An 11,087-nucleotide genomic window follows, 5' to 3' on the forward strand; every position below is an offset into this window, starting at 1 on the left:
GCAGCCCGCCTGTCATCTCCTATGATGTCAGCGGCATATGAACACTGATAGGAGCCCTCAACAGCCCCAGTTAGCCTTCACCTGTCCGCGCACACTTCTTACCTTTCCTTCTTACCTGCAGAACTTAGTGCTCCGATTCGCAGAGTTTCTACATCGTGGACACGATGCTGTTCTACGGGAGTTGCAGCTTGCTGTTGGCACTGGTGACTTTTCAAGGCGCCGCTCGCACCGAAATGGTGTTCCGTTGTCCGAGCTGCACTGCGGAGCGCCAGGCGGCTTGCCCGATGCTCACGGAGACGTGCGCGGAGATTATTCGCGAGCCTGGCTGCGGCTGCTGTCCAGTGTGTGCCCGGCAAGAGGGCGAGCTGTGCGGCGTTTACACACCGAGATGCTCCAGTGGTCTGCGGTGTTATCCCAAGCCGGATTCGGAGTTGCCCCTGGAGCAGCTGGTTCAAGGGCTCGGGAGATGTGGACATAAAGTGGACACTGAGCCCACTGGAAGCGCAGAGCCTCGGGAAGTCAGCGGTAAGTGATTTATAGGGTTTATAAGTGATTTAAGTCATGATCAAGGCTATTATATAAAGTAACAGAGCTATAAATATGGGATTTGCATAATTTGCTTCTTCCTGTTAAAATAATGATAAAACATCATATGATTTCTTGGAACTTTAATGGCTTATAAAGGTGTTTGGTATTTGATTATTTTTATTCACATATTATTATGTAGCCTAATAGACACAGAAGGCATTTCTTTAGATTTATTTTAATAACACGCCGTATGAAAAAGTACAAATAGCCTATTTAATAAAACACCATTTGTATGCCTTGACAAAATTAATGGGGGCAAAAAAATATATTTTCACAAACGTTTTCTATTGCATGTTTTGCCGATACTGCAGTATACAGTGGCAACTTATCAGCAGTCATCGATAAAAGACTTGATTAATTGGTTGGAGCTCGATATCCGTCGTTCGTGTTGTAGCCTACTCTACATATTCTAGCCTAAATAATATTTTAACAGCCTGTTAATAGGCACCTGAAAGTGAACATGAGGTGAAAAAAGGAAAAAATAAAAAATAAATAAAAAGAAAGCGTTTTCTGGAGAACTAGGGAGTAAATGGAATACAACAGACATAGCAAGACGGATTTTGCGCTTTGACCCTTTCCTGCAGTAAATTTATCAGAGAGAGAGAGAGAGAGAGAGAGAGAGAGAGAGAGAGAGAGAGAGAGAGAGAGAGAGAGAGAGTGTGTGTGTGTGTGTGTGTGCCGCCGCGTGTGCGTGTGCATGTGTGTGAGAGAGGATGGGTCTGAACAAGTAGCACCAGAGGACGGGTCTCGACCAAGAACAAACAGTGGTGCCTTAAGGGAATTTTAAGTGGGTAGCCAGATGGGTTCAGTAAAAAGGTTACGGTAGTACGCCAAAAGTAATTAAAAAAAAGTGCGTTGTCTTAATAATTGATCACTTAGGCAACTGCATATTCAGTTATTATGAAATTACATAAGTAAGTGCATGTTATGCGATTATGAATCCCATGAATGTTTAGGTCTGTGAATCGATTTGGTTAGGAGTGCGTAGCCTATACTGTAGATCTTATAGACATATGACTAACTAAGTAGGTTACACCTAGTGTTGTATAGGTCTAGGCTATACTATGTATCCTATAGGCTACCTGAATAGTTTTGGGATCAGCAGGTCTCTGTGATTTATGGTCTCTCAAACACTTTTAGGGAAGAAAATAATAATAATAATTATTATTATAATTATAATAATAATAATAATAATTATGATTATTATTACAAAAGAGGGCTCCAGCACTTAGCACTTTTGCTGCTTGGTCATCTAATAAAAGTACCTACAGAGTAGGTACAGTTCAGTTGAGTAGTCTGTTTTTGGCTCCATGGTTTTTAAAAATTTAGCACTTTTGATCATGAATATTGATGATGAAGCCAGACAGAGTGCTTCCAAGTGCTTCTAAACAAAAAATAAGTTTTAGACTACACTGGCCAAGTTCCTAAATATATTTATTATTAGGTATTAGTGAGAATGGATTGAATTGCAAAGTTTGGAATCATTTGCAAAATAATTTGGTTGTATTGGATTGCAAAACATCTGGTGAATGTGTGTTTAGATGCTACTATAAAAGGGCTCCTCCACAGGTCTGCCAAAGTCAAGAGGATGTGATGGAAGTACAGTGTCTTTAATGGATTGTGCTGTTGTTTAATATGACAATTGTTTATCTGATTTATCTTTCCAAAAAAACTCTTAGCTAAAAAGTTGAAAAATACATGTAATATTGGACCTACAGTTCAGTCAGTGCCATTATTTAAGTCTGTAATATTCTTCACAGCCTTTTTTCATCCATGTAAAATTCAATATGCCCTCTACCATGACTACGGTCGATTGGTGGTGTTGTAGCTTTATAATGTTATAATGTTTAAATGTATAATTTTAGCATTATAAATATAAAGTATTGTATGTATGATTTTTTCTTCTTTCACCTGTTTGACACTAAAACCATGGATTTAATCATCTTGATCAAAACAAAAACATCATAAACAGTATTGTTTTTTTGTGTCAAAATATGTGACAGTTTCTCATTACCTCAATCACAATATAAAACATATAAAATTTTAGATTAAATTATGGAGGAAAATGAGAGTAAATAAAATCAAATAGACCAAAGGCCCAACTGTACCCCCTTTTTTTGAGTGAGATTGGAAAGAGAGCACTGTTGTAGCAATATACTATATATACCATAATATCTGCCTACAGTCTTTATATTTATGCACATACATTATTAGTAGACTTTCAAAACAGGCATTATTTATATCTGTAGTACAAAGTGTTCATGAACTGCAGGGTTCATGAATTGTGCAAATACTGCATCTTCACGTCCTGCGCTGGTGTTGTCAAAATAACTTTAGTGGCATCAACATGCTGGATTGTACAGCAGCACTGTCTTGGTAAACGTGACCAAAAGGGCTCCATTAAAACAAACAACTTTGGTCTGTCTGTGGGCAAATATTCGTGCCCAGTGTGAATAGGTCCGTAGGAATCCATTGTTTATGTTTAAAATCTTGAACACAGCGAATATTTGATCTTGGTTCTTTGAAGCTCTACACAAGTGTTCTCCAAATCCTGTTGTGGCAGAGGGCATGTTTTCTGATGAAAGACAGGAAAACATACACTTCCTGCGAATGACGAACGTAGCTGTTTAACACCAGACAGCCTCACTTAACATGGTTGTGACACAACTGAAATGCTATTGAAGTACATTTGGACCTATTTGACAATTTTGTATTAGGTGGCATTTGAAATCTTAACAGTCTGAACGGTGATTGGGAGCATGCAGTTGGTCTGTCATTGCTCTTTTTGTGTTTTCGGACTTCAGGAGTCCTTATCCTACTTGTTTAGTTTAGAAGGTTCCCTGTAAGCTAACTACTCCATCTTTTCTTCTTTTACTATATATTTCTTGATTTTCACAAAAACAAACAAACAAAAAATAACGAATAAAAATAAATACTTACTGAATAGCTACAGTTTAGAAAATATTAAATATGAAAAGAGGTATATCTGGAAAAAAACATTATGAATATTCAATTGCACATAATAAATATTCAAATTTAACTATTTCTAATTGTTTAAGGATTTATGGAAGATTATGAAGTACCATATATGTGAATTCTAATCTCCTAAAGTACAGGTATAAGACCATTTTAATTAAATTTAGCAGTATTTAGGAACTGAGAGAGGTTCTTCAGTTTAGTGATTCTTTATTAGATGGCAGAGAAATTAAAGAGAAAATATAACAACTTTAAAAACAATATTTTGAAATAATTGATACTGGGGTGTTCGTCTCATTATCATATGGGAAGGGGCAAAGGCAGTATAGAACACATATACATACTTGAAAATTATATCATTAGATGAGAAGGACATGCAAAGTTTGTTGTTGTTGATAATGATTTTCTTTTTAAACAAACCATAAATTTACAACGCAAGAAAACTAAAATACTATAAATACTAAACAAGATCATCCTTGATCTTGATCATATACAACCGAAACCCTGTGATAGGCTCCAGCATCCCCATGACCCTGTGCATTAGAAAATGGATGGATGGATACGTGGATGGTTGGATACCACAAAATTCATCAGAATTACTCAACTCATGGAAGATTTATATGGAGATTCCAGACACAATATCCATCTTATTTTTAACTTGTGGGCACAAGTCATAAACACACTGTTGTGTACAAATTTTTTCTACCCTTTATTATTCATTCTAGTTATTTACCTACAGTGGCATATTAATCAGAAGTCTCACACATTCAAAGAAAATAAATTACTTCCACATTGCAAAATAAGTTGAAGATGGCCATTGATATTGCTATTTATTTATTTGAAAAAAAAAAAAAAAACTTTTCAACATATGCCCATGCTCTCAGGCTATCTGCAGTTTGGTGGTCTGGAGTTTGCTGGTCTGTCAAACTGAATACACTTATAAAGCCACCCAAATTAAACCTATAATGATGAGGATAAATGAAGAGTCTACAAAACGGAGGAACGATGGAAATATATCAGAGAGGAATTTATTGTAAATGCTATATAGAATTTAACATGAGACAGTAACATCTACACCAACAAAATAATACATATAAATGAATAAAATAGCTGTATTAGTAATACTTACATGCTTTGAATAAGATTACATAAAATTATCAGTTTAAGCAAGGCATTGTTCATTTACAATAATAAATTATTTACTGATGAATAAATAGATACACCTGTAAATCTTATAATAGTACTGGCCCTTTTTTAGAGTTTCACATTTATTTTATTATTTTCATTAAAGTTTTTTATTAAAGAGAGTTAATTAAAAAGAAATAAAAAGAACAATTCACCCACTCATTTACAATATAACAAAAAATATTCCGTTTTATTATTGTATATTATTATATATTATTTATATAATAATATACTATAAATATATTATTTATATTGTTTAATATTTTCAGGTTTTGACAGGGCAGGGTGAAGCAGAAAATGGTGACAGGCAAACAGACAGATAACAGTTCAGACAAGAACAATACGGCTTGACTGGCAAGGCAAAAATGGCACAAGACAGCAGTCAAGGGGAGAATTAATAGGGGAGGAAATGAGGAACAGGTGAGTCCTAACAGTACAACTTCTGGGCGAAAGAACTCATCGACTAGTGACCAGTTCAGGATGGCTCTACTGATGACATTGAATGCTGCACCCCACCCAGTCTCCAAGACAGTAGGAGTAAGGGGACTGAGACAAACAAATTTGATGCAGGAGACCTGACATACCAGGTGAATCAAGTGAAGGGATTGCAGCTGCACAACCACCAGACTGAGAACCTTAACAATAAGATGGCCCAAAGAACTGCAATGCTAGCTTTTCGATTGGCACCCATAAGGGTGGTTAGTTTAGGCATATATGAACATGGCAATCATGCTTGAATTCTCACTGAAATAATCAGTTGGAGATTGCCTGAATGAGGTTGTCTCAGCTTAATTTAAAATTAACTCAGGTGTGGTTTGATTGTGGTGAGTAAGAAATCAGACCCAATTGACCAACAAACCTGTATCATAATTAATTATGGGAAATGTGTTATATAAAAAGTGGCAGTGTCTACTTCTGTAAATGACCACATAAATGAACATTAATGCTCTTTAAAAACAACAACAACAACAAAACACTTTCATCTGCTCTTTTCTGAAACAGGTGCATTGCAAGAATGCTATCCCAATGAAGCCTTGATTCCCACTCTAATTTGTCAGTATATCATGGCGGATGACGCTATAATGAACATAAACAGGTGTACTCTGATCAATGAGAGGACAGGTTTATTCATATGCTTACAGACAACACATTTTGGTACGCTTTAAATGCTACCTTGTTAAAGTGTACCTAACTATTAAGAAAATGCAACATTGTAACAATTTCAGTCTCTGTTTTGGAATGAAGCAAATGATCTCAAGTTCTGAAAATGCCCTAAGAGGCTTGCTGTTTGTAGAGAGGCAGCCTTTGCACACAAATGTACCTGGGTGCCAACAATATGCAGCTCTTCTTCAGCCTGGACAAGCATTTCCCTAGCCTTTCTCCAAGTGGGATGGCATAGTTGAATGGATGCCTGGCTGGAGGAATAGCAGACTGGGCTTACTGGACTTATTTTGAGTGCAGACAAAGCAAGCAGCCACAAACCAGTAGACATTGTCTACCACAGTTTGCATTAGGATCCAAGTGCAAGGCTAAAATACTTTTTTCAAAGCTGAAATACTTGATACAACCTCTTAAAAATGTGGCACTCATTCTGCAAAATGCTTAAAAAACAGTAAAATAGTAAATCAGTCAATTGTGTTATGCTTAAGAATATAATTTGTTGCCTGTGAGATCTTGAAGTGTCATACAGTATATGATATGAATGGTGGTATAGTGGGACTGCATAAATTTAAACATGGGTCATGGAAAACCCCCAGTGTAAAATTTTGGCCATAATGGAAAGTACTGAGTGTGCTAACAGCACAGCACAAGTAGGTCCTCATATATTGGTCTCATCTTCACTAAGAGGGAAATGGCTGGTGACCCCCTTCCAATTTGCAGTGACCCGAAAAAATAGGCCTCACAAAGCCCTCAGCACCTGGCAGAGGGACTCATAAATAAACGGACTGCTTATAAGCTATACCTACAGGGCTGGGGAAGCGGTACTCGTTGGACTAAAATAGCGCAAACTAATCCCCCAGTTTTCTGCAAGAGCGGGTATGGCTGCCATCCCCCCCTAGGGCGACTCAGCAACTCAAATGCCAAGAATCTTACTGTGTCTGTGTCCAGAATAAACTCTCTACCTCCCTGCAGCAGCTTGGAGATAACACAAACAATGTGAGAAATGTTGAGGCGAGCACTCTCGGGGTGGGAGCAAGCAATGGTCTAAGGTCCTCTTTGGAATTTGCGGAGGTGGTGTTTTTTTTTTCAGGAGTTTTCATGGTATAGTTATAGTTCACACATGTTGGAATAGGGGTAAGGATGTAGGGCAGCAATGTTTCCCCAAGGCCCGAATTATGGTTATTCAGTGAACCTTGTTAGTCACTTAACACCTTTTAGTCAAGCTTGTACTGTCTTGCCTGCATGCTGTAATGCAAACCTCATTGTCTCTAATCGTTGCTCTTGATATCTTATGTGTATGGTTACTCTGCAAGTGTTCAGTGAAATATAGATGCAATTTAATTTGGAGGGATTCTTTGTGGAAAAAGATTGCTGGAACTCAATGCAATGTTATTTGTGATGGTGAGGTGATGTTAACATCAGGTTTTTTTTTTTCTAAAAATAAAACTGAAATTAAAACTAAAATACTATAATCTTAATCTTTATCATAAAATAATGGAAATAAAATAACCGGAATAAAATAAATATTGCAAAGTCAAAAAAACAAAAACAAAATGACAGCAACAGTTGTTAAAAGACAACTGTCTAGTTCAAAAATTAATTTGTTAAATCATTAAGTACTTACCCATGAGATCAGATAGCAGTATAATCTAACCTGTGTTGCAATGCAATGTGAAGATAGGAACATGTTACTGTAAGGTCCCATTAGTTAATATTATATACAGGTGCATCTCAATAAATTAGAATGTCGTGGAAAAGTTCATTTATTTCAGTAATTCAACTCAAATCGTGAAACTCGTGTATTAAATAAATTCAATGTACACAGACTGAAGTAGTTTAAGTCTTTGGTTCTTTTAATTGTGATGATTTTGGCTCACATTTAACAAAAACCCACCAATTCACTATCTCAACAAATTAGAATATGGTGACATGCCAATCATCTAATCAACTCAAAACACCTGCAAAGGTTTCCTGAGCCTTCAAAATGGTCTCTCAGTTTGGTTCACTAGGCTACACAATCATGGGGAAGACTGCTGATCTGACAGTTGTCCAGAAGACAATCATTGACACCTTCACAAGGAGGGTAAGCTACAAACATTCATTGCCAAAGAAGCTGGCTGTTCACAGAGTGCTGTATCCAAGCATGTTAACAGAAAGTTGAGTGGAAGGAAAAAGTGTGGAAGAAAAAGATGCACAACCAACCGAGAGAACCGCAGCCTTATGAGGATTGTCAAGCAAAATCGATTCAAGAATTTGAGTGAACTTCACAAGGAATGGACTGAGGCTGGGGTCAAGGCATCAAGAGCCACCACACACAGACGTGTCAAGGAATTTGGCTACAGTTGTCGTATACCTCTTGTTAAGCCACTCCTGAACCACAGACAACATCAGAGGCATCTTACCTGGGCTAAGGAGAAGAAGAACCGGACTGTTGCCCAGTGGTCCAAAGTCCTCTTTTCAGATGAGAGCAAGTGTATTTGTATTTTTGTATTTAATTTGGAAACCAAGGTCCTAGAGTCCGGAGGAAGGGTGGAGAAGCTCATAGCCAAAGTTGCTTGAAGTCCAGTGTTAAGATTCCACAGTCTGTGATGATTTGGGGTACAATGTCATCTGCTGGTGTTGGTCCATTGAGTTTTTTGAAAACCAACGTCACTGCACCCGTTTACCAAGAAATTTTGGAGCACTTCATGCTTCCTTCTGCTGACTAGCTTTTTGAAGATGCTGATTTCATTTTCCAGCAGGATTTGGCACCTGCCCACACTGCCAAAAGCACCAAAAGTTGGTTAAATGACCATGGTGTTGGTGTGCTTGACTGGCCAGCAAACTCACCAGACCTGAACCCCATAGAGAATCTATGGGGTATTTTCGAGGAAAATGAGAAACAAGAGACCAAAAAATGCAGATGAGCTGAAGGCCACTGTCAAAGAAACCTGGGCTTCCATAGCACCTCAGCAGTGCCACAAACTGATCACCTCCATGCCACGCCGAATTGAGGCAGTAATTAAAGCAAAAGGAGCCCCTACCAAGTATTGAGTACATGTACAGTAAATGAACATACTTTCCAGAAGGCCAACAATTCACAAATTTTTTTTTTTTATTGGTCTTATGAAGTATTCTAATTTGTTGAAATAGTGAATTGGTGGGTTTTTGTTAAATGTGAGCTAAAATCATCACAATTAAAATAACCAAAGACTTAAACTACTTCAGTCTGTGTGCATTGAATTTATTTAATACACGAGTTTCACAATTTGAGTTGAATTACTGGAATAAATGAACTTTTCCACGACATTCTAATTTATTGAGATGCACCTGTAGTTGTAACATTTAGAAAAGGTGCTAATAACAAAAAGGTATTAATTTTAACAAAACAGAACAAACGCAGGTAATCCATAGATGAGAGAGCAACATAATGTTTTGGTTATGTTATGTAACCCTCATTCCCTGAAGGAGGGAGCGGGGATGTTACGTCAACATTGACATTAGGGGTCTCAGTTGAGAGCCCCAATCACCTCTGAGCGTTACGAGAAACAGCCAATGACTATTGGCGCGTGGAATTTGCATGCCAAGCCACTCCCCATACATACGTGTATATAAGATGGCGGCGGTCATCCACTCATTCAGGTTTGTGCTGAGAAGCTGAAAAGCATCCTGGCATTCAGCGCTGCTTAGGGTTGTGGCATGAGGAATGTAACTTCTCCATTCCCTTCTTCAGGGAATAAGGGTTACATAACGTAAACGAAACATTCCTTTTCAGTCAGTCGGTCACATTCGATGTTACGTCAACACTGACGTTAGGGGTTCCGATGGAAAGCTCCACAACGAGACCTGTGTTATGCGAATTGATGGCACAGGTGCTGACAGCTAATCGTGCCAGAAAATAAGCACCTCAATCTGTAACCTACCCAATGCCCAGTAAGCCAGATAACAAATCAACTTTAAAGGGCTTACTAAAGAAGCCAAAAAAGGTTTTTCAACATTCTCACAATATTACTTCAGCAATTGTTGGGGTGCAGAGACTAAGATCACAGTCTAAGATCACTGGATTGACAGTGGAACTGTCCAGGGAAGACATGGGTTTACCGGGGAAACTGTAACGTGGAAAAGAATATACAGAATTACCAAAGGGGAATCTCATGTATGGGCACATTGTCCAGTACAAGGGGTGACTAACGGCATGCAACACAAGTACTGAACCTGGCAACAGACTCCTCTGCTGAGTCTGAATGCCACATAGTGCTGGAGGAACTCGACCAGGGTTTACCAGATGAGGAACTTACTGGAAGAAAATAAGGCTCACATATCCTAGCCAGAAGAATTGTGCTGCAAGTGAGACACCAAACCAGTCCTCATGCAAATTACCTATTCATACCCAACACATGGCAGGAAACCGGCTCCACCTGGAGATTATAGAATCTTGCAAAGGTATTAGGTGTCGCCCAGCCCACAGCTCTGAAGAGGTGCCATGCATCCACGCCCAGGAGGCAACACTTCAAGTAGAGTGAGCTCTCACCACCAGGGGGCATGTCTCTCCTTGTGTCTGGTACGCCAAGGTGATGGCATCCACTAGCCAGCGGGCAAACCTCTTTTGGGAGATAGCCTTTCCCTTCTGCTAACCTCCAAAGCAGACAAAGAGCTGGTCAGAGCGTCTAAAGCCCTGGGTGCGTTCCACGTAAATGGGACACCGCAACACAAGGGCTGGATCTGCTTCCTGCAGGGGCAGCGCTTGCAGGTTCACCACCTAGTCCCAAAAGAAAGTAGTGAAAACTTTGGGCACATAACCAGGCTGGTGTCTCAAGATAATGTGAAAGTCAAGTGGCCCAAACTCAAGGCACGATTTGTTGATGGAAAATGCCTGCAGGTCCCTAACCCTCTTGAATGGATGTGAGCTTGACCAGAAGCATAGTCTTAAATGACAGGAACTTGAGCTCAACTGAGTCATGCGTCTCAAAAGGGGCTCTCTGTATTTCTGCAAGGACCACTGAGAGAGATCCCAATAGGGCATGAAGCGTGACCTGGGGGTATTTAATCTCCTTGTGCCTCTCAGGATCCTGATGATCAGGTTGTGCTTCCCCAATGATCTTGCATCCACTGCATCGTGAAGCGCTGCAATGGCGGCAACATACACTTTCAAAGTGGAACGCGATTTCAACCAAGGGGACCAAACCCCCCACCCCCGA

At 39.1% G+C, this 11,087-nt stretch overlaps 1 protein-coding gene across 1 annotated transcript in view; it reads left to right on the plus strand.

Moving 5' to 3' along the window:
• igfbp2a (insulin-like growth factor binding protein 2a) overlaps nucleotides 1–11,087 on the plus strand; it is a 23,855-nt gene continuing 12,768 nt past the window's right edge. The window contains exon 1 of the mRNA XM_016486596.1: nucleotides 1–525. Within this exon, the coding sequence (XP_016342082.1) occupies nucleotides 165–525 (361 nt within the window). The 5' untranslated portion in view covers nucleotides 1–164. The remainder of the gene's footprint in view (nucleotides 526–11,087) is intronic.

The sequence above is a fragment of the Sinocyclocheilus anshuiensis genome, unplaced genomic scaffold (assembly GCF_001515605.1).
Source record: "Sinocyclocheilus anshuiensis isolate Anshui unplaced genomic scaffold, SAMN03320099.WGS_v1.1 scaffold101, whole genome shotgun sequence".
NCBI classification, from domain to species: Eukaryota; Metazoa; Chordata; class Actinopteri; order Cypriniformes; family Cyprinidae; genus Sinocyclocheilus; species Sinocyclocheilus anshuiensis.